This window comes from Oryctolagus cuniculus, chromosome 15 (assembly GCF_964237555.1).
Source record: "Oryctolagus cuniculus chromosome 15, mOryCun1.1, whole genome shotgun sequence".
In the NCBI taxonomy this organism is placed as follows: domain Eukaryota; kingdom Metazoa; phylum Chordata; class Mammalia; order Lagomorpha; family Leporidae; genus Oryctolagus; species Oryctolagus cuniculus.
In genome coordinates this window covers 10932884-10956876 of record NC_091446.1, presented here as the reverse complement: position 1 = coordinate 10956876, position 23993 = coordinate 10932884, and the positions used below count along the sequence as shown (strand labels likewise).

The 23993-nt window shown below is 46.2% G+C and overlaps 1 protein-coding gene across 1 annotated transcript in view; it reads left to right on the top strand.

Annotated features, from left to right (window-relative positions):
* The window catches only part of INPP5F (inositol polyphosphate-5-phosphatase F), a 108844-nt gene that overhangs the window by 35757 nt on the left and 49094 nt on the right, over window positions 1-23993 (top strand). The window contains exon 2 of the mRNA XM_051823686.2: window positions 1035-1115. Coding sequence (XP_051679646.2) covers window positions 1035-1115 — 81 coding nt within the window. The remainder of the gene's footprint in view (window positions 1-1034; window positions 1116-23993) is intronic.

Below are 23993 nucleotides of genomic sequence, written 5' to 3'. Positions count from 1 at the left end.
GGGAGGGCAGTGGAGGATGGCCCAAGTGCTTGGGTCCTGCACCCACATGGGAGACCAGGAGGAGGCACCTGGCTCTTGGCTTCAAATCGGCACAGCACCGGCTGTGGCGGCCATTTGGGGAGTGAACCAACCGAAGGAAGACCTTTCTCTCTGTCTCTCTCTCTCACTGTCTATAACTCTACCTGTCAGATAAATTTAAAAATAAATAAATAAAATTGATATTGTAATAATTAAAATGTAATTTAGGTTTTCTGCCAAGAGCAAATTTCTTTCCATTCTTGCTAATCTGTTTCAGCTGTTGAACTACCACAGCTATTACATGCGCTATCACCACTTGATAGCCGTGGCTACCTGGGTTCCATAAGGGAATTCAGACCCATCATCCCTAGGCCTGGCTCCGTGTAATGAAGTTGCTGCTTTTCTGTGTGTCCAGAATGGTACCAGTTATGTGCCGTTTCATTTCTCACTGAGGAGAAAAATGTCACCCAGATCATGTCTGTTTTGTGGTTTAGATGAGGAACCCTGATTGAGATGCCTGGAGCGTGGTAGGTTCTCAGTAAGTGGAAGTGATCCCTGTTGGTCTTGCCCTAGAAGTCATATCAAGGGCAGTGGCTTTCTGGATTTCATTGCTTGGGACAGGCATCTTTGCTGGCAGGTGTTTTTGGAGTGTGATCCAGTAAGTGGACAGCTCTGGTGATTTCTCAAGCCTTCTCTTGGGTCTGGGACTTAGACTTTGGGGAAGGATTGTCAGCAATAGCTTCAGTTGCTCTCTTGTCGTGTAGCGGCCTCTTTCCTCCACTGCAGGGCGCCAGGGTGCTGCTTCCCGTCTGGTAGTGCATCTGGAATGTCCGTTCTCTCCCTGTAAATGTCCTTGCATCAGAAGCCTTGTTCAGACCTCAGGTTTCATGCTTTGTTGCCACTTATTCAGTTCTGATGTTCATGACTGCTTTTTGGGGACACTGATCATTTTTTATATACTGTTTTAATGTTTCCTGGTGAATATTTTCTCGTGACTGTTTTTTACTTTATTTCAGCTACTGATCTACTTCTTGCCTGGAATCCTGTTTGTTTGGGGTTGGTAGAAGGTGTTATTGGAAAAATTCAACTCCATTCAGGTATGTTTCTTTATTTCTTTTTAGAGATTATTGATTTTGAAAGTCAAAGTAACACAGAGGGAGAGACAGAGAGCGAGTGATCTTCCGTCCATTGGTTCATTCCCCAGACGGCCGCAAAGGCCAGCCCTGAGCCAGGCTGAAGCTAGGAGCTTCTTCTGGGTCTCCCCCATGGGTGGCAGGGGCCCTAACATTTGAGCCATCTGCTGCTTTTCCCAGGTGATTAGCAGGGAGCTGGATCAGAAGTGGAGCAGCTGGGACTTGAACCGGTGCCCTTATGGTATGCCAGCATTACAGGTGATGACTTCACCTGCCATGCCACAATGCTGGTCCCAGGTATATTTCTGTAAACTTTTTGGACTTGTCAAATTTAATGTGGCATTCTGTGGATTCTCTTTGAGATCCATGTAGATTTTGTTACAGCTTTGATTCTTTTGACTTTGATTCCTTTTACATCTGCTCAAGGTGGGTGTATTTCTGTATAAGTTCAATGAAACAAAAGTAAAGCTTTAGAGAAAAGGAAGCATAAAATTACAATCTTCTTACTGAAAAAAAAAAAAACAACTTGCTGAGTACCTACTGTGTGACAGGAATTGTGCTAGTTGATGGGACACAATACAGAGCAAAATCCACCCCGTTTACCTTCGCAGTGCTTACAGTTTAGGAGAGAGTTTGTGTTTTGCAAATTGTGGCAGGAGCTGTGAAGGAAAGATACAGTAAGTGCACTGACTTCACAGGAAAGCTGGACAAGTAGATAGGCGGTCACCTTGGCTTTAAGTCAGCTGGATGTCCATTCTTGGTACAGGGCACTCTGGACAGGAGAGCGCATGGGTCTCTCAGTACATGGTGTGGTCCTCTTGGGGGTGCTTATTCAAGGAAGGCAGGAGATGGGAGGTCTAGGTCATTTGCCAGGCTCATGGTTGGACGGACAGGCCCTGCATCCTGGATTCAAGGGGAATTTTGTAGGTGGGAAAGTTTAGTAGGTATCATATGATTCAGTCCCACAAAGCTAACCAGAAAAGACAAATCAGAATATTTTAAGTACTAATTTAAGTGTCTATTTTTCTCTTAGTATTGATTTTAATATCATTATGAAGTATATGAAGCTTTGCCTTTATTGCTACATAATTGAAGTATCTACCTCTATAGTGTGCCTTTTAAAATTTTTTAAAATAGAACTATTGAGCATTTGGAAACTAGGTTGATTTTTGTATAATTTGCCTTTGCCAGATTCTTTGGTTGTTTTTAAGAATGCTTTTGTTTTGAAATATAAATATAATAAAATTCTATTTATCACAGATACATGGTATAGGCTGTTGTAAAATATATACATTTATCTGCCATTCAGATTAAAAAATGAAGTACAACCAAAGTGCGGGAGCCCTCTCTGGGCCTTTTGTCCTGTTTTCTTCCCTTTAGAAGAACATATTGTTTTGAATTTTGTACTTAGAATTCCCTTGATTTTCGTTTTTGCTTTGATTATATATGTATTCCTAAATAATATATGCTGCTTGGGTTTGTGTTTTGAAGATTCTCTTTAAATATTAAGTTGTTTGTGTTCTTTATTTGATTTTTTTTTTTTTTGAGATTTATCCTTGTTGATGTATGGAACTTATTTTCATTGTTATATGAATATTTCATAATTTCTCATTTTTTTCCTGGCAGTGGGTAATTGAGTTTCCTTTTTTTTCTGTCAGAAATAATAGTGCTATGAGCGTTGTATATATTGGTAGTTGTTTTTTTTTTTTTTTAATTATTTCAGTCCAGAAGAGAGAAGCATTCAGTCATTGTAGCGATCCAAGTATTTTAATAACACACTCCTGCCTGTCCACATTTGCATCATATATTTTTAATCATTTACATGCTGACAGGATAATTTCACTGCTAGGTGTTCTGAGCTAAAATTCATTTTCTGTTGTTTAAATGACATGTGTGAAGTGCTTGAGTTATTTTTCCTTAATTTCAGTCAATCTTGTAGCAGCCAATAAGTCACTGAAATCAATCAGGAGACCTTGGATTCAAGCTCTGTTTATTAGCTTTGAGCTATAGGAGAAGTTTCCTAACATCTTTTCACTTGTTTGTTGTATCACAAGCCCGCCCCCTAATTAATGGCTTAGCCCAAGAACAACGCATGGTATCTCATGTTTCTGTGGGTTGACCCAGAGGCTCTTCCACCTTCTCTTTTGTTGGCTAGGTCACTCTGGTTCAGTGTTCACCTGCGAGTTTGCCTGGATCTCTTTCCATGCGTCTCGTCTCCCCAGGCCTCTCTGTGGGCTCCTCTCCCTCTCCTGGACACAGTGGTGGTTGGGTGCTAAGAAGACAAGTTCAGTGTGCCAGGGCCTCTGCTTCTTACACTGCCAAACAAGAGTGGAAGTGACTGGCCTCTGTATTTCTGTAGGTTGTTGTGAGTCCCAAATGAGATAACACACCTGAGGTACTTAGTCAATTATAAATCACTATTTTTTTAAAGATTTATTTTATTTATTTGAAAGGTAGAGTTAGAGCGAGAGACAGAGAGAGAGGTCTCCATCTGCTGGTTCACTCCCCAGATGGCTGCAGTGGCTGGAGCTGGGCCAGGCTGAAGCCGGGAGCCAGGAGCTTCTTCCAGGTCCCTAATGTGGGTGGGTGCGGGGGCCCAAGGACTCAGGCCATCCTCTGCTGCCTTTCTAGGCACATTAGCAGGGAGCCTTATTGGAAGTGGAGCAGCCAGGACTCGAACCAGTGCCCATATGGGATGCTGGCATCACAGGTGGTGGCTTTAACTGCTACACCACAACCCTGGCCCAATCAGGGCTCTTTTGGATGTAAATACAAACCTATCAGCTTATGTAAAAACAAGCCAATTCTTGAGAGGAACCTGGTAGACTAAAACCAAGAAGTGGATGTTTATAGGATCAAAGATTATTTCCTTAGGACAAGTCCTCTGTGACCTCTTCATTTTTCTCTTCTTTTTTGCTTTCTCTATGTATAGCAGACAAAATCTCTGCCCTTAAAATGGTGCCCTCAGCCCTCAAACCAACTAACTTCTGTCAGTCTCTGTCCTCACCAGGGACTGACCAGCAGTCCAAAAGGATTGAACGGTGCGTCCAGTTCAGACTCCTGAAAATGAAGCTTGCTGGCTAGCACAGGCCAGGGCCTTCGTGGTCAGCTAGTCCAGTTCCCCGCAGGGGCACTCTCCTGGGTGGGCGGGCAGGCTGAGCAGCAGGGTCTGGATTCGGCAGCCAGCCTGGAGGTTGCCTCCTGTAAGCAGTGCACAACTGTAAGTTAATGGCTTGCAAATTCATGATGAATGGAAGAACAGTCATTGAGGAGGCAGTGAGGCGAGGTCCTCTGCGGTCACTCCGGGGAGTCTGGGTGTCCTCTGCTGGTTTCACCTGCCTCTCTCTTGGCCCCAGGACAGGTGGTTGGTAGGCAGCAGGAGTAACTGTGGAATAGGGAACTTGAGAAAGGGAGCGGTGGGGAGTCAGCGAGCTGGAGAAGGGGGAAATGGAAAAGGAAAGGAGAGCAGGGAGAGTCTGCACTTTGTACTCTTTTCTTGTACCTTTTTTTTTCCTTGTCCATTTGCTTAAAGGTTTGGCTCTGAAGAAAGGGAGCAGGGCAGGGGTGGGGTGGGAAGCAGAGGAAGATCTCTCCGCCCCTGCATCCTGTGTCCTGCGCCCCAGCCTTGCCCCTGAGCACCCGTCTCACTCTTCCCTCTCATCCTCTGTCATGGGCTCCTGTGCCCTGTGCCCGCCCTGGCTCTGGTCAGCTTGCTGGAGGCGTATGTGAGAGCTGAGCTGATTACTTGGGGGCGTTTTCCCATGGGAGCAGAGGGTGAGGAGAACAAAAGGTCTGCACTTAAACTCTTTCTCACTCTGGTTTCCCACCTACTCATTCTCTCCATGTTAATGCATGAATTTTTGTTCTTGCCTGGTATGCTGGGAACATAAATTTACTCAAACAGATGCCATTGGCAGTCTCAAAATGGTGTGGGTGAGCTGTGCTGCTGTTCCTGTCACTGCACTCTGAGCCCTGTGGTGGGGCAGGCGTCCGTGCCTTAGGAGCTCTGTTAGTTTGCTTGGGCTGCTGGCTGAATTTTATTTTCTCATAGATCTGGAGGCCAGAAGTTGGAGATCACGGTGTGGGCAAGGCAGGTTTCCTGGAGGCCACTCTTCAGGTCTCGTCCTCTCTCCTGTGGTCTCCATCTCCCCAGGGAAAGATGGTGCCAGGCAGATTGGATTAGAGCCCCCCCTTCCATCACCAGGACCTCATTTTCTTAACTGTCTCTTTAAAGACCCCATTTCCAAATACAGTCACATTCTGAGATACTGGGGTTAGGACCTCAGTATATGAATTCTGAGGGGACACAGTTCAGTCCACTGAAATGCTTATTACAGACATCAAAAAGCGTGTCCATTGGTCCACCACTGCTGGTCCTGCTTCTTCCCTTTTTCACGTTGATAGGCCATTCTCCGCATACCACCGAGGCCCTGCAGGTGGACTTACCTTGGGTCAGGACGCCTCCTCCAAGCCTCAGTGGCTGTAGCAAGACAGCTGTGGTCAGCGCAGGGAGCGGGGAGAAGGGAGAGGCCCTTCTTGTTGGGGTTGTTGTGAAGATTTGATAATTGCCTGCAGAGTGAGTTCTTGGTAATTCAGTCTGCTGGCTATTCTTCCTTAAAGGCCCTAGGAGGTGTCAGATATTTTAGAGAACCGTTTAAGTTCTAGATACATAATTTTTTAAGATTCATTTTTTATTTATTTGAAAGGAAGAGTTGTAGAGAGAGAATGGGAAGGGGGTATCTTCCATGCTGGTTCATTCCCCAAATGGCTGCAACAGCTCGGGCTGTGTCAGGCCGAACTTCCAGGTCTCCCATGTGGTTGCAGGGGCCTAAGTACTTGGGCCAATTTCCACTGCTTCCCCAGATGCATTGGAGCTGGATTGGAAGTGGGGCAGCAGGACACGAAGGGGCGCCCATATAGGATGCTGACGTTGCAGGTGGTGGCTTAGCACTCTGTGCCCCAATGCCAGCTCTTACATACACAATTGTGAACAAGTTTTAAACTCGAACTGTTTTTTCTAATGTTAGTATTTACAGAAACTTGATATTTACAAAAGGCTACACTATGACAATCTATGAAAAGTAAGATTTTTCATAGTAAAATATTAGCATTAGCGTAAGTTGTATTTCATAATTCTTGTACTCCTTTAAAACAATATATGTTGGAAGAATTTTAAAGTCCTCTTTGGTGGTGGCATCCTTTGCTGATAATTGCCCACTCTCAGCAAGGTCTGGCACTGAACGGTTCTGTGAACCCTGGGCCTAGAGGAAATCCTCTGAGAACCGTCAGCCTGTTTTGGTTTTGGAAGTCTCTTCGTGGGCATTTGCAGGCAGGTGGTCTTCCAGCCAGGCTGGTAACACAGTCTACTTCCAGCAGCTGGAGTGTGTCTGACCTGAGTGTGACCCATTGAGGTTCATTAGTGTGAGGAATGAAGTAGGAAGAACATGTAATGAACCAAATAGGTGAAAGAAAAGCAAAAGCTCCATGAAAAATCAGTACTTTTGATTTGTTGTAGTCACCAGAAGGAAGAATGAGGATCACATTTTTTTTAAAAGATTTATTTATTTATTTGAAAGTCAGAGTTACACAAGAGAGGAGAGGGGAGGGGAGGGGAGGGGAGGGGAGGGGAGGGGTCTTCCATCCGATGGTTCACTCCCCAATTGGCCACAATGGCTGGATCTGTGCTGATCCGAAGCCAGGAGCTTCCTCCAGGTCTCCCACGTGAGTGCAGGGGCCCAAGGACTTGGGCCGTCTTCTACTGTTATCCCAGGTCATAGCAAAGAGCTGGATTGGAAGAGAAGCAGCCGGGACTAGAACTGGCGCCCATATGGGATGCCAGTGCTTCAGGCCAGGGCATTAACCCGCTGCGCCACAGCACCAGCCCCAAGGATCAAATTTTTATTAAAGATTTCTTTTTTTTTTTTAAAGATTTATTTATTTATTTGAAAGTCGGAGTTACAGAGAGAGTGAGAGTGAGGCAGAGAGAGAGAGGGAGGGAGCGGTCTTCCAGCCACTGGTTCACTCCCTAATTGGCCACAACAGCAGGAGCTTCTTCTGAGTCTCCCATGCAACTGCAGGGGCTGAAGGACTTGCGCCATCTGCTGCTCTCCCAGGCCACAGCAGAGAGCTGGATCAGAAGTGGAGCAGCCAGGACTGGAACTGGTGCCCATATGGGATGCTGGCACTGCAGGCGGCGGCTTTACCCACTATTCCACAGTGCCGGCTCTGAAGATGTATTTCTTTGAAAGGCAGAGTTAGGGGGAGAGACAGAGACAGGGTCAAGGAGGAATAGGGGAGAAAGAGATGTCTTCCGTACACTGGCTCACTCCCCAAATGCAACATCAGCTGGGGCTGGGCCAGGCCAAAGCCAGGAGCCTGGAACACCATCTGGGTCTCCCCATGGGTGGTAGAGGCCCGAGCAGTTGGGCCATCCTCTGCTGCTTTCTCGGGCACGTTAGCAGGGAGCGGGCTTAGGAATGGAGCAGCCGGGACTCAACAGCTGCTCGTATGGGATGCTGGTTTGATGGACAGCAGCCGAACCCACTGTGCCGGAACACTGGCCCCAAGAGTCAGATTTCTATCACAGTTGTAACTGCGTGTTAATATTTTATCTTCTCCTTTTTTGTTTCTATCAACTCTGGATTATAAGCTCAAAAAGACAGGGGCCATGGCTGTGTTTACTCACTTGCTGTGTCTCCATGTTGCTGACCCATGATGGGGGCCGTTCCAAAGTGGTCAGCAAGTACATAATGATTTAGCAAATATTTATGGCGTACCTAGCCTGTGCCAAGGCTTACACTTGGTGCTGAGGCTGCTTGCTGGGTACAACCTGAAGCTTACTGGAGCAGAGACTGGAATCTGAGCAGTAGATCTTAAGTACCCAGTTTTATCATTGCCAACTGGAAGAACGTGGAGGGTGCACATGATAAAACGGCTCAACAGCTGGGATTCGGGTTCCTGGGTGGAGGACATTGGTGAGATACTGATTTTCAGGGACATACTCATATTGACTGGACAGGGATGTGAGGTGGAGTCCAGGGTATGAGGTCATATCTTTATACAGACATCCGTGAGATAAATGCTTTAGGCTGGAGATTTTAGATGGAGTACACAAGCTTTTTAGTATTTTGAAGATTGAGAAAGAAGATGAGTTCAGGGCAAGAAGTATCTGAATATAAAGAGCAAAAGATTGATTAGCAAAGGAATATAGCCCAGGATATATTCAGGATGTTTTGATGGGAAGATGGCCAGGAATCTTGGTTAATGTGGTAAAAGAGACTTTATTCAAAGTACCGAACAGTCACAGGCGGAATCTGCTTGAGTAGCTCTCATTCATTAAGCTGGTGCTCACCCTCTGCTGTTCTCCACTTGTGAAGTGGTGAAGATATCTCGGACATTAAGATGACACAGTGAATTATCGGAAAGATGGAATCAGGAGTGGAGCTGGGACTTGAATCCAGGCACTCCAGCATAGGATGCAGCTGTCCCAACCATCAGTTTAACTGCTGCGCCAAATGCCTCACTGTTGGAATTATTTAATTTAGAGCAGACTAGGTTCCTGGCTAACCCTTAGGGAGGTGAGGTGGAGGGGAAGCAAGTGCTCCCCACATCTCCTAGTTCAATCCACAACTGCCCACGATGGCTTAGACTGGGCTGGGCCAAGGTGGGAGCCAGGAACCCAATGCATATGTGTCTCGTGGGTGTCAGACTTGAGCCATTATTGCTGTCTCCCAGGTTCTATGTTAGTAGGAGCTGGAGCCAGGCTTTGAACCTGGCTCCTCCAATATATGGGATGTGAGTTTTTTAACTGATGGGCTAAATGCCCAGCCCTGGATTACCCTCTTTGGCATCTTCTCATCATTTTTTATTTTTACTTCCCTCCTGTTTCTTGTACTCCCTTCCTTAGCTATCTAGCCTAGGTGCTGAATGGTCCATCCTTCTCTCATTGCTACTCTCGTTTTGTCTGTCATTGTACACTTCATAATTTCCTATTTCCCTGTCTAAGTTCGAGTTTCTATCCGCTTGGTACAGGTGGTTCCCCCTCCTTGTTAGAAGCAATGCTTTCAGTAGTCACGTGAATGTGGCCCCTAATTCTGAGCTCCCCAGAGGGTCATGAAATAAGCAAGTGGCATGGTAGATTAATCAGGTTAAAATGACTGTCGGGGTCACCTATAAAGATGCTTTTGGGTGAACATTTGGCCTAGCAGTCTAGATGTCTGCATCCTGTATCGGAGTGCCTGCACTTTGATACCCACCTTCAGTTCCCGACTCCAGCTTCCTGCTGGTGGAGACCCTGGGAAGCGGCAGTGATGGTGCAGCTTACTGTGGTTCTGCCGCCCACGGAGGAGACCTGGATTGAGCTCCTGGCTCCTGGCTCCTGGCTCCTGGCCTGAGTCACCTGGCTGTTGCAGGCATTTGGAATGTGAACCAGCAGATGGGAATGCTCTCTGTCTGTTCCCTTCTCTCTGTGTCTGCCTCTCAAGTAAATTTTTGTACACACACACGGGGCTTTCTATATTCCCTCTATTATGTTTTGGACTTTTTGTCTTATTGAATATTTTGAAATAATTCCAGTCAAATCATTACCACTTATGATTGTATTTAATAAAGGAGGTTCTTAATAAATGTAGGAAGTTCCCACTTAAACTTGGCCAGTAATAGCCATCAAGAGCAGAAAATGAAGGTTATTTGGCTTGGTTATCAGGTTGCTATACCTTGTGGGCTTGGGTCCCTTTGACTAGGGGCTGATCACCTCTAACCTTGAAGCCACCTTCTGCCACTTTTCAGTTTATATTCATGAAGATAAACTTGTGTGATTAATAAAAATCTGGGTTATCTTTAGCAGGCTGAGGTTCACTAGCAGGAAATCATGTAACATATTAAAGTTTTCAGGAAGCATTTAAGAAGACATCTTAGCACTTTGAGGGGATAATCTATAGTACCTAGAAAATGTATTATTATTTAGAAAATAATTTTGTGGGGCTAGCATTGTGGCATAGTGGGTAAAGCCGCAGTTAGTGATGCCAACGTCCTATATGGGTACCAGTTTCAGTCCCAGTTGCTCCACTTCCGAACCAGCTCCCTGCTAATGCACCTGGGAGAGCAATGGAAGAAGGCCCAAGTGCTTGGCCCCCACACCCACGTGGGAGACTCAGAAGAAGCTTCTGGCTTCTGCCTGGCCCAGCTCTAGCCATTGTGGCCATTTGGGGAGTGAACCCACAGATGGAAGACCTCTCTCTATCACTCCCCACCTCCTCTCTCTCTCTCTCTAAATTCTGTCTTTCAAATAAATCTTTAAAAAATTTGCTCAACAGTACTTTATAAGCTAGACTTTACTAGTTTTCTAAGACTTTTATTTTTTTTTAAGATACAAAAGAGTTCATGTTTTTATAAACTATAGCAGATTATTTTATTTTGTGACAGATCTTTTTTAGGGATTTAGCCTCCCTCAATCTTAAACTTCAGAGGCTAAGCTGAATATGATTCTAATTGCAACATTTGGTACTTTTGAAATAGAGCCTATTAAATGTCTTTCACCCTTGATGCTGTTCTTGTGAGTCATTGTCAATTTTCTATAAACGCAGACTTGGGAAACCTTAAGCAACAGAGCAACCAGTCAAGAAATATTGAGTAGTTACTATGTTTGGAATATGAGCAAATTAGTAATTAGCTTTTTAGTCACTGGGAGCAGTAGACGCTTAGTGTGATATACTGTCTGTCAGCTGCCAGCTCCAAGTGGGGGTGTCACTTGGCCTCCCGTTTCATTGATGTATGAATGCTCCCTGAAATATATTAATGGATACATAGTGTTTTATTTCCATGAGGGGAAAAAGAGCATTTCTATTATCATAGTTTACGAAAACAGAAATGTCTTCAATTATAAAATATTGTACTAAACCTACCATGAATTCGTATCTTTAGTAGAAATTCAAATTCATGCATAAGTTTGTATATAACCTATTTTTTAGATCCATGCTTACTTATATCCATTTAAAAGAGCTAAATAGGGGCTGGCACTGTGGTGTAGTAGGCTAAGCCTCCGCCTGCAGTGCTGGCATCCCATATTGGTGCTGGTTCGAGCCCTGGCTGCTCTGCTTCTGATCTAGTTCTCTGCTATGGTTTGGCCCAAGTGGTTGGGCTCCTGCACCCATGTGGAAGACATGGAAGAAGATCCTGGCTCCTGGCTTTGGATCAGCCCAGCTCTGGGCATTGTGGCCATTTGGGGAGGGAACCAGTGGATGAAAGACTTTCTCTCTCCCTCTGTCTATAACTCTACCTTTCAAATAGATAAATTTAAAAAAGAGCTAAATGATCAGTCAGTGGGTTTTTTTGTATACTTAGGACTAAACTGAAATTCCTACCAAAGATTTGTTAAAAAGGTAGAATTCTTGAACATATTTTTTTCTTGGGATATGCTATGAAGATATTTTAATGGTTAGATTTTCTTGGAATACATAGTGTATTAATGGTATGTAATATTTCAGGGGTCTGGCGCTGTGGCATAGTGGGCTAAGCCTCCCCTCGCAGTGCCAGCATCCCATATGCCAGTTCATGTCCCAATTGCTCCTCTTCCGATCCAGCTGTCTGCTGGCCTGGGAAAGTAGTGTAAGATGGCCCAAGTGCTTGGGTCCCTATACCCCCGTGGGAGACCCAGAAGAAGCTCCTGGCTTCAGATCAGCTCAGCTCCAGCCACTGTAGCCATTTGGGGAGCGAACCAGCAGATGGAAGATTTCTCTCTATCTCTCCCTCTCTCTGTAACTCTGCCTCTCAAATTTTTTTTTTTTTTTTTTTTTTTTTGGACAGGCAGAGTGGATAGTGAGAGAGAGTCAGAGAGAAAGGTCTTCCTTTTGCCATTGGTTCACCCTCCAATGGCTGCCGTGGCCGACGCGCTGCAGCCGGCGCACCGCGCTGATCCGATGGCAGGAGCCAGGTACTTATCCTGGTCTCCCATGGGGTGCAGGGCCCAAGCACCTGGGCCATCCTCCACTGCACTCCCGGGCCACAGCAGAGAGCTGGCCTGGAAGAGGGGCAACCGGGACAGAATCCGGCACCCCAACCGGGACTAGAACCCGGTGTGCCGGCACCGCAAGGTGGAGGATTAGCCTATTGAGCCACGGCGCCGGCCTCAAATATTTTTTAAAAATAGCATATAATATTTCCTTCATAGTCTCTGCAGATTACCATAGGCTGAGTGGCTTGTAAAGAATGGAAACTTATTTCTCACAGTCCTGGAGACGGAGAGGTCCAGATCAGGACACCCGCAGACTCATTGTCAGGTTGGGGCTTGCCTCCTGGTTCATAGATGACTTCTCACTGAGGCCTCACGTGAGGGGAAAGGTGAGGGGGCGAGGGAACTCTGCTGGGCCTCTGTGTGTGTGTGTGTGTGTGTGTGTGTGTTAGATTTATTTTTGTTTATTTGAAAGGCAGCATTACAGAGAGAGATCTTCTATCCACTGGTTCACTCCTCAAATGGCTGCAATGGCTGGGGGTATGTCAGACTGAAGCCAGGAGCCCAGAGCTGCTTCCAGTTTTCCCATGTGAGTGCAGGGGTCCAAACACTCGGGCCATCTTCCAGTACTTTCTCAGGCCCACTAACAGGGAGCTGGATTGGATGTAGAGCAGCTGGGTCCTGAACCAGTGCCCGTATAGGATGCCAGCATTGCAGGCCATGGCTCAGCCTGCTGTGCCACAGTGCTGGCCCTGGTGGGCCTCCTCCATAAGGAACTGGTCCCGTTTGTGAGGGGAGCCCTCATAACCTGTTCACCTGCTGAAGGCGCCCTCTCCTAATACCCCCACACTGGGGTTAGAATTTCAACGTATGGGTTTTGGGGGTTCACATATATTTAACTGGTAGTATTCTACCCTGGTCTCCCCAAAACATGTTCTTCTCACATGCAAAATAAATTTTTATGTCCTAACAGCACCAAAGTCTTTAAAAAAAAAAAAGATTTATTTATTTGAAAGTCAGAGTTACACAGAGAGAGGAGAGGCAGAGAGAGAGAGGTCTTCCATCCGCTGGTTCACTCCCCAATCAGCCGCAACGGCCGGAGCTGCGCCGATCCGAGGCCAGGAGCTATCAGAAGTCTTTTTTAAGATTTGTTTATTTGAAAGGCAGAGTTACACAGACAGAAAGCACAATCCTCCATCTGCTGGTTCACTCCCAAATGGTTGCAACCATACTGAAGCCACAAGCCTGGAACTCCAACTGGGTCTCCTATGTGAGTGGCAAGGGCCCAGGGACTTATACATCCACTGCCTTCCCAGGTGCACTAGCAGGGACTGAATCAGAAGTGGAGTAGCCAGGACCTGAACCGGTGCTCATATGGAATGGTGGCAGCTTAACTTGCTGTGCCACACCACTGGCCCCCCACCAGCAAGTCTTTTCTTGTTCAGGCATCATCTTGAAAGTCTACACGGTCTCATCTGAATATCACCTAAATTGTACATGATACTGAAGGTTTAAGTCATCCTGAGGCAAATTGCTCTCTAGCTACAAATTTGTGAAACCAAAGAAGTTATGTGCTTCCAAAATATAGTGGTGGGACAGGTATAGGATGGACATTTTTTTAAAAAGATTTATTTATTCATTTGAAAGTCGGAGTTAGAGAGAGAGGTCTTCCATTCACTGGTTCACTCCCCAATTGGCCGCAAAGGCTAGAGCTGTGCTGATCTGAAGCCAGGAGCTTCCTCTGGGTCTCCCACATGGGTGCAGAGGCCCAAGGTCTTGGGCAATCTTTTACTGCTTTCCCAGGCCACAACAGAGAGCTGGATTGGAAGTAGAGCAGCTGGGACTCGAACCGATGCCCATGGGATGCCGGCACTGCAGGCAGAGGCTTTATCTGCTATGCCACAGCAGCAGAGAAGCTCCTGGCTTCAGATCAGCTCAGCTCTGACCATTGCAGCCATTTGGGGACTGAACCAGCGAATGGAAGACTTTATCTCTCTGCCTTCAAATGAATGAATGAATGAATGAATGAATGAATCTTTTTTAAAAGGTACACAGAGGCCGGCGCCGCGGCTCACTAGGCTAATCCTCCGCCTAGCAGCGCCGGCATACCGGGTTCTAGTCCTGGTCGGGGCACCGAATTCTGTCCCGGTTGCCCCTCTTCCAGGCCAGCTCTCTGCTGTGGCCAGGGAAGGCAGTGGAGGATGGCCCAAGTGCTTGGGTCCTGCACCCCATGGGAGACCAGGATAAGTACCTGGCTCCTGCCATCGGATCAGCGCGGTGTGCCGGCTGCAGCACGCCAGCCGCGGTGGCCATTGGAGGGTGAACCAACAGCAAAGGAAGACCTTTCTCTCTGTCTCTCTCTCTCTCACTGTCCACTCTGCCTGTCAAAAAAATAAATAAATAAATAAAAGGTACACGGTAGACCTTTGAGATCCTAAGAGTTGAGAATAATCCTCTTTGAGTCAATGTTCTGCACCCTAAACCCATACCTTCCAGATCCTACTCCCATGGCTCTGCCCAGAAAGGGTTTTGTCCCTAGGGCTTTGCTGCCTGACCCTGTGCCCCTGGCTTTGGGCAGAGGCCATCTGGCTTGTCAAAAACAAGGCAGCTGTCTCTTCTGAACCAAAGAGGCATCTCTGAGGATCTCTGAGGCACCTTTGGGATCATTCTTCTTGTCTTAAAGGACAGCACACGTTCTCAGCTGGATGGCTCTGTGGCCCTGCCCTGTCAAGTCCAAGCCGTCCGACATCTGTCCTTCGTTCCTTTCCTTCCCCTTCAGCTTAGTTTTCCTGCGAGTGGGTGGTTAAGTCTGTGGTTCATGCACATGGCCACACCCTTCATATTCTCTTCTAATATGCCTTCTCGTTATTTGCAGTATGGATAAGCTGAGAATTCTTTAGATCTTAAAGTTCTGTTTTCTTTTTGCTTAACAGTTTTGTCCTGAGGTCATATCTGTCTTCTCTATTTTACTGTACTCATTATGGAGGAGTCGAGCCACGCCTTCAACACTTTGCTTAGAAGTAGCTTCAGTTGGATATCCAAGTTCGTCACTTTTAAGCTCTGCCTTCCACAATATACTCAACGTGAACACACTTGAGCCCGTTGGAGGATGGCCTCCTCTCCTGTTGTCTGGTAACGTGCTTGTTTCCACCTGGGACTGGCCAGGACGGGCTTTGCTGTCTGCATTTCTGCCAGCCTTCTGTCCCGGGGTGCTTGGTGTTCTGAGAACGCGTCTGCCCGTTCTCCTCTCTTCCCTCAGAGGCCTGGCTAGAATCCCCCAAAGCCGCACACATGGTGGCACAGGCCTCTTCCAGCTGGCACCTCTGCACTCGTCCATCTCTCTGTTGCCCCGTTCCAAAGCTGCTTCCATGCAGCACCCGCTTCTCGGTGCCGAGGTCTGACTTAGGGCTCTGCAGACAGGCAGAGTGTTTCGTGTGCGAGCAGGTTTATTCTCAGGGATTGGCCCCCCCAGCACGGAGGTGGAGAATTCCCGCCATCTGCCACCTGCGAGGGGAGGACTAGGGAAGCTGGGGGAACAGTTCCTGTCTGAACTGGATGCTTGGCAGCTGGGGCGGGGGTAGGGGGAGCAGCAATGGTCCAGGCCTGAGAAGTGGGACTTCCACAACAGACAGTAAATCGTGCCACTGCTGTTCTGGCCCTCTGTGGATTGTATGACACCGGGCATGGTGAGTGTGGGTGGTGTGATCCCCACTTATCCCCACTTACCCACCAATTCGAGTGCACTCTGGATCTCCCTCCCTCCCTCCCTCCCTTTCTCTCTATCTAGAGTCTCTCTTTGTCTCTTTTTCACACACACACACACACACACACACACACACACAGAGGAGTGATGTTTTGTCATCTCTATGGCCTCCCTTAGCCCAGGCAGGCTGACACTTTCATACAGAACATCTGAATCATTGACAGATTCTTTACGTTTTTGTTGTTTGTGTGTTTTTTTTTTTTGTTTTTTGTTTTTGTTTTTACAGGCAGAGTTAGAGAGAGAGAGAGAGAGAGAGAGAGAGAGAGAGAGGTCTTCCTTCCATTGGTTCACCCCCCAGATGGCTGCTATGGCTGGCGCGCTGGGCCGATCTGGAGCCAGGAGCCAGGTGCTTCCTCCTGGTCTCCCATGGGGTGCAGGGCCCAAGCACTTGGGCCATCCTCCCCTGCACTCCCTGGCCACAGCAGAGAGCTGGACTGGAAGAGGGGCAACCAGGACAGAATCCGGCGTCCCGACCGGGACTAGAACCCGGGGTGCCGGCGCCGCAGGCAGAGGATTAGCCTAGTGATCCGCGGTGCCGGCCATCTTTACGTGTTTAGAAACCAACCGAGATGAGAGGTTCTGTTTGATAACAGCAGACGGTTATGTGAGGAGTGAAGAAGATCCACCCTCACTCACCAGTGTGTGTGGGCGGTTTGCAATCCTCTGACAGCCAAAATAGGACAGCTGTCAGAAAGGGTGAGTTGCTTCTGAGCCTGCATGCCACCCCATCCTGCTCTCAGACGCTGGGTGCCTGGTTCTCTGACCGCCACAGTCGGACCCAGGCTCAAACCGTCAGCAGCCTCCTGTCAGGTGCTCGGGCCTGGACCGAGGCTCACGCCATCGGCTCCCTTGGTCTTGGACTGAGTGACGCCCTGCTGTCCTGGTCATCGGCTGGCAGAGGGCAGATCATGGGGCTTCTTGGCTTCCTTAAGCACACGAGCAGTTCCTACAGTCTATGTGTATCTATATTTACCCTGTTGATTCTGTTCTCTTGGAGAACCCTAATACAGAAGGAAACAAAACTGGATGAAAGTCTTTATTCTGCAGTTGTTTATCCCCCTTTAAGTGAGTCACTTTTTTGTATAAAACAGGCACTTGAATCTTTTCCAGGAGTATTGTTTTAGCTTGCCCTACTGGTCATACTTTTCAAGAGAATCACTTCCTAATCCATTTTTTTATCTTGCTAGGGAAGTCAGTTTTCCGTATCTTTCTTTTCCTGGAGGAACTGGGGTTACCAAAAGTAATATATTTAAAAAGCTTAAATTGGGCCAATTTCTTTTCTTTGTGGGTAATACAATTAAGACAGCAGTAATAGCCTACTTAGGTGCTTTTAAAAAATTTAATTATAGGGGCCAGTGTTGTGGCATAGTGGGTAAAAGCTGCCACCTGCGATGCCTGAATCCCATATAGGTGCTGGCTTGAGTCCCAGCTGTGCCACTTCGCATGCAGCTCCCTGCTGATTTGCCTGGGAAAGCAGCAGAGGATGGCCCAAGTTTTCGGGCCCCTGCACTTACGTAGGAGACCTGCAAGAAGCTCCTGGCTTTGGTCTGGCCCTGTTCTGGCTGTTGTGGCCATCTGGGGAGTGACCCACTGGATGGAAGATTCTCTCGCTGTCTTTCCTTCTCTTTCTGTAACTCTGCCTTTCAAATAAATAAATCTTTTAAAAAATTATTAAAAAATTGTGCCTGATGAATACTGGGATTGTTAAACAGCAGTGATACTATACTTTTACATTTGTCTTTTTTTAAAAAATTCATATCAGCATGGAGGTTTTGCGATTTTTTTTTTATTTGACAGTTATAGACAGAGACAGATGGCCACCCAGATGGCCTCTACAGCCGGTGCTGCACCAATCCGAAGCCAGGAGCCAGGTGTTTCTTCCTGGTCTCCCATGCAGGTGCAGGGCCCAAGGACTTGGGCCACGTTTTGTTGCTTTCCTGGGCCATAGTAGAGAGCTGGATCAGAAGTGGAGCAGCCAGGTCTCGAGCCGATATCCATATGGGATGCCGGCACTTCAGGCCAGGGCATTAACCCGTGGCACCACAGCACCCGCTCCCATTTGTCTTGTTTTAAAAATCGGAAACAGAGGTAGGCTTTTAGCTTCATGATTAAGATGGTGGTTAAAAACTTGCGTCCTGCTTCACGGTATTTGGGTTTGATTCCTGACCCTAGCTCCTGATTCCAGTTCTCTGCTAATGAAGACCAAAGGAGGCCATGGTGATAGCTCAAATAATTGGGGTCCTCCCACCTGTGTGGGAGGCCTGGCCCGCTCCTGGCTCTGGTCCTGACCTAGCCAAGACATTTGGGGAGAGAGTCAGAGGATGGGAGCTTTTGCTGTCTGTTTCTTTCTCTCTCCATCTCTCTGCCTCTCAAAAAGTAAAACAATTCAAAAACGTATTGGGATGATTTAGCCCTGTAACTCAGCAGGCTTCTTCCTGCTGGACTTCTCAGGCATTCGTGTGGTGGTGGTGTGAGTTTTGTTTCTCCTAAGGCAAAGCAGTGACAAGAACAGAGAGAACTATTATTGACCATGAGCTGTTTTTCTTTTCCTACTGTTTTCTAGAGTGAAAAATTTGGCCTGGAAGTGGCTCAGTGTTCAATTCATACTTTTCATTTTCTTTCCATTATGATAATTTAGATTAATCCTTTCAACACAACCCAAGACAATACATCTTTTCACTAGTGCTGGTGTATTTCCAGAATTAATAGGAAATTATGTATGTAGAAGGTTATTCTCAGTAGCTCAGTTTTTAACTGAGTAAAATTGGAAGTGACCCGAAATGCTACTAATTAGAAAAGGCTAAATAAATTTTGCTACTTCCATACAATGAATTATTATGTAGGTATTTAAATGTGTATTTTCATCTACGTGAAAGGCAGAGAGAGAGTGAGCGTGCTCTTCTGTTTGCTTGTTCACTCCCCAAATGCCTGCAAACAGCCAGGGATGAACCAGGCTGAACCAGGAGCCAGGTACTCTGGTCTCGCTTAGGGTGGCAGGGGCCCAGGCACTTGAGCTATCATCTGCTGCCTCCCAGGATGCATTGGCAGGAAGCTGGTTGGAAGCAGCACAGCCAGGACTTGAACTAGCACTCTGATAAGGGATGCAGGTGTCCCAAGTGGTGGCTTAGCCTACAGTGCCACAACACCTGCTTCTGTGAAACTATTTTTTAAAAAGTGAAACAACTCTCTACTGTGGTAGAAAGATCTTTCAGATATATTTTTAGGAAAAAAGTCTAAGGTGTAGAACAGTGTAATAGCTTTTATGTGCAAAATGAGGAATTTATCCATAGTAATTGTATTTGTACATGTAGAAAGAAACTCCGTAATCATTAGTTTCTAGTGAATCTTTCCAGTTTCATTCTGCATTTACAAAAAGTAGTTATTATGCATAAATTCTCACTGTCTGCATATTAAAGCTACCACACTGTACTTTTATTTTTCTGCCAAAGGTACATCTCTGCCTGCCTCTCTCTCTCTCTCCCTCCCTCCCTCCCTCTCCCTCCCTCCCTGATTTAATTATTTGAAAGGCAGAGTTACAGAGAGAAAGAGATTTAGATGTTCCATCTGTGGGTTCACTCCCCAAATGGCTGCAACTGCTGCTTTCTCAGGCATATTAGCGGGGAGCCGGATCAGAAGTGGAACAGCTGGGACTTGAACCAGCTCTCTCATGGGATGCCGGTGTCATAGGTGGAGGCTTAACCTGCTCTGCCACAACACTGACCCCTCCTAAAAATATTTGAGTGATCTTAGCATCATACTTTAGAGAGGGTCTTCATTCACTTTTATAGACATCTATATGATATTTCATTGTATAGAAGTAATTTACTTTTTTCAATTCGTAGAGTTTTTGGTCACTTCCAATTTTACTGTTATAATTTATACGTCCAGGAGTAACCTCGTGCCTGCGTAAGGTCCCTAGTGTATCTGTGTCGTTAGGACGACGGCCAGAGCTGGGTTGCTCTGCCAGATGAAGTACTGTGGTGTTGACTGCCATATGTGGTCATTGCTTCCTCTACTGCCAATCCAGGTTCCCACTGACTGCGCGTCCTCACAGCCACACAAAGCGCACGATAACTTTTTGGTGTGTTTTCTGTGTGATAGAAGACTTGTGGCATCCTAACGCGGTTTCACTGTGCATTTCACTACTCATCTTTCCACGTCCCTACAGCTGTTTGGTGTTTCATTATCTCTGAACTGTTTTCCTATCTCTTGAGTTTTCTGCTGGGTGGTTTATTTTTTTTCTTTTTAAGTTTTAATAATTCTTTATAAAATAGGGAGGTTGAAGTCTGTAGCTACTTTTTTTTATAGTTTGCCTTTGACTTTGAGATGTGTTTTGCCATGTTGATTTTTTAAAATTTTAATACAATCAATTTTTTCAATATTTTCTTTTGTACTTTCTTTTTAACTAGTGTGTGAGACTGCAAACCATAAGGGAGGAAGCTACAGCTTAACACACGAGGCATCGGGGGCCAGCGCCTTGGCTCAATTGGCTAATCCTCTGCCTGTGGCGCCGGCACCCCATATGGGCGCTGGGTTCTAGTCCTGGCTGCCCCTCTTCCAGTCCAGCTCTCTGCTGTGGCCCGGGAGGGCAGTGGAGGATAGCCCAGGTGATTGGGCACCTGCACCCGCATGGGAGACCAGGAGGAAGCACCTGGCTCCTGGCTTTGGATTGGCGCAACGCTTGCCATAACGGTCATTTGGGGGGTGAACCAACAGAAGGAAGACCTTTCTCTCTGTCTCTCACTGTCTAACTCTACCTGTCAAATAAGTAAAAAAAAAAAAAAAAAGAGGCATCAAACCAGTGCAGTTTGTGGAACTGATTAGAAGTCAGCTGTAAAGTCATTTTCATCCAAGGTCTGTTGTCCTCACGCTAATAGCTGCTGATTTTTCTTTTTTTTTTTGGAAGATTTATTCTATTTATCTGAAAGGTAGAGTTGGTGAGGGTAGGGAAGATACCTTCCATCCCGTGTTTACTTCCCAAATAGCTGCTGGGTCAGGCTGAAGCCAGGGGTTTCTCTGGGTCTCCCACATTGGGGCAGGGCCATCTTCTGCTGCTTTTCAGACGTGTTAGCAGAGATAGATCAGAAGTTGAGTAGCTGGGACTGGAACTGGTGCCCGTATGGGATGCCATTGTTGTGGGCAGCAGCTTAATCCACTGCGCCACAATGCTAGCCTCTGAATTATTTCAAAACAGATGCCAGATACCATATTTATCCATATATATTTCAGAAGATACTAAACATGTAGCTTAGCATAATTACAATTCCATTCTTTTAAAAATTATTTGATATAAAAAATTCACTTAGTTTCTCAAAAGTGCTACAGAAATCCTTTTCACAAATAATTCTACTGCATACATTTCTTAAATAAAAAAAAAAAAGATTTGCTTGAAAGGCAGAGGTAGAGAGGGAGATCTTTCATCTGCTGGTTTACTCCCTGAATGATGGCAACAGCTGGGATTGGGCCAAGCTGAATCCAGGAGTCTGAAACTCCATCCAGCTTTCCCTGTCTCTTGGGCAGGTGCTGAAGCGCTTGGGCCATCCTCCGCTGCCTTCCCAGGTACACTGGTGAGGAGCTGGATCGGAAGTGGAGCAGCTGGGACTTGAACCAGTGCCCGTATGGGATCCTTGCATCACAGGTAGCAGCTTAACTTGCTGCGCCACATCGCCAGCCTATGATGTGCTTTTCTAGGACAGGGGCAGGTGGGATAAAACATGTCGTGGGTAGAATGTTGGTGCAAACTGGCAGGAGCACTTGTTTTCTCCACCAGTCGGTGCAGGGCGCCAGCTGCTGGTGTTTCTTCTTTTTTTTTTTTTTTTTTGACAGGCAGAGTGGACAGTGAGAGAGAGAGACAGAGAGAAAGGGAGCCAGGAGCCAGGTGCTTTTCCTGGTCTCCCATGGGGTGCAGGGCCCAAGCACCTGGGCCATCCTCCACTGCACTCCCTGGCCATAGCAGAGAGCTGGCCTGGAAGAGGGGCAACCGGGACAGAATCCGGCGCCCCAACCGGGACTAGAACCCGGTGTGCCGGCGCCGCAAGGTGGAGGATTAGCCTATTGAGCCACGGCGCCGGCTCGGTGTTTCTTCTTGACACAGGAGGTTATGATTCTCTTACCCCTTTGCCAGTCTGCTTGACAAAAAGCGATCTTCCTGTTTTAGTCTGTTGATTTATTTGATCACTCCTGAGTCTAATCATATTTTTATGTAGTGTCCATTCTCTTTCCATTAGATACAGATTCTTTTTTTTTTTTAACCATTGGGATGTTATCTGTTCTTTTGATTGTTCAGCTCTTTATATTTTATAGATACTAACCTTTAGCATGACATGTGTGTTGCAGAAAATTTCCCATTTGTCATTAGCTTTTCATTTTGTTGGTAGTGTCACTACCATCCAGACAGCTTTTATTACCACGTAGTCAAGTGTGTTCATGTAATGACTCTTCTGGGTCATGTGTGCTTCCAAAGTCATCCTCTTCCTCCAAGGTTATACCAAGAGTCGCCTGTATTTCCTTTTTTTGTTTGTTTTGTTTTTAATATTTGTTAGGTGGAGAGAAAATGCGAGAGAGCACACTAGCTTCCTTCTCCCCTGGTTCACTCTTGGTTGATGCAGATAACAACTATGGCTGGGCTGGGACCAGAGCTGGGAGCTAAAAACTAATTCAGGTCTCCTGCATAGGTGGCAGGAACCCAGTTACCTGAGCCACCATTGCTGCCTTCCGGGGCAGCATTAGCAGGAAGCTGGGGTCAGGAGCCAGAGCAATGTCAAATCCCAGCATTCCAGCAGGGGACGTGGGCATCTTAACTGCTAGGCTGGATGCCTGCCCTATGTTTCTTCTAATACTCTATTTTGTTTATATTTCTAGCAATTAGTGTATTTATAATTAATTTCTAGATATGGTTTGCAGTAAGAATTTAGCTTCGTTCCCTTGTAGAAAGCCAATCATTTCAACACTGTTGTTGATACGTCACCTTTCCCCTCTTGGTCATCATGTTATGGACCCATGTTTGCAAGAGTCTGCGTCCGCTTTTCTGATCTAGTCCAGTGATGCCTGATGCCTTCTGTAACCAGCATCACACTGTTTCTTTATCATGGTTTTACTGTACCTTTTGCTATCTGGGAAGGCAAGTTCTTTCTCAATTTCTTTTTGAGATTTTTACTGGATATTCGTACATTTAGTTTTTCAACTGATGTTTTAAAATAGATTTAATTTTAGAAGTTTGACTAGAATTTTGATGAAGATTACATTAAATGCCTAGGTTAATTTGAGACATACTAGTAATCTTGAAATACTGAGCCTGTCCACTCAGACACCTGATACTTTTCATTTATTTCATTTTTGTATGTCGCAAGCCAAAGTTCATATACTTTTCATGTAAGTATCGGATGTTGCTAGTTGGAGTTATTCCCAGAAGCTTTATCATCCTCGTTGCTAATGCTGGGAGACCTTTTTCTAGTGCGCATGGAGTGCTTGTGCAGCTCTTTTCTGCATGTTTGTACTTACACATGGCCGTGCCAATGGGCTCTGCTGGTTCTGTTATTGGTTTAAGGTTTTTCCCAATGGATTTCATTGCTGTGCAGTATGTGTACTTGATCTTTCACCTTTTGGGGTTGCACCTGGAGCCTGCGCTTTTTCCACAAGGCCGAGGTTTAGCAAAGGAAGCACCTTGCACATCACAGGAGCTGACTGTCCATTTCCTCCTGTTTTCAGTCTCACTTTGATCAAAAAGAAGAAAACCAAACTAGGAGTAAAATTGATAATGAAATAGATATTTATTAGTTATAATCTAATCTTCCTTAATTTCTTCTTCAAAAAATAATATAATAATCATTGATAATTTCTCTCCTGATATCCTTAGACAAAAAAGAAAATATTGGTGGAGTCAAAAACCTTTAATGGGGCCGGCGCTGTGGTGTAGTGGGTTAATGCCCTAGCCTGAAAGTGGCAGCATCCCATACAGGTGCCGGTTGTAGTCCCGGCTGCTCCTCTTTTGATCCAGCTCTCTGCTATGGCCTGGGAAAGCAGTAGAAGATGGCTCAAGTCCTTGAGCCTCCACACCCATGTGGGAGACCCAGAAGAAGTTCCTTGCTCCTAGCTTTGGATTGACGCAGCTCCAGCCGTTGTGGCCATCTGG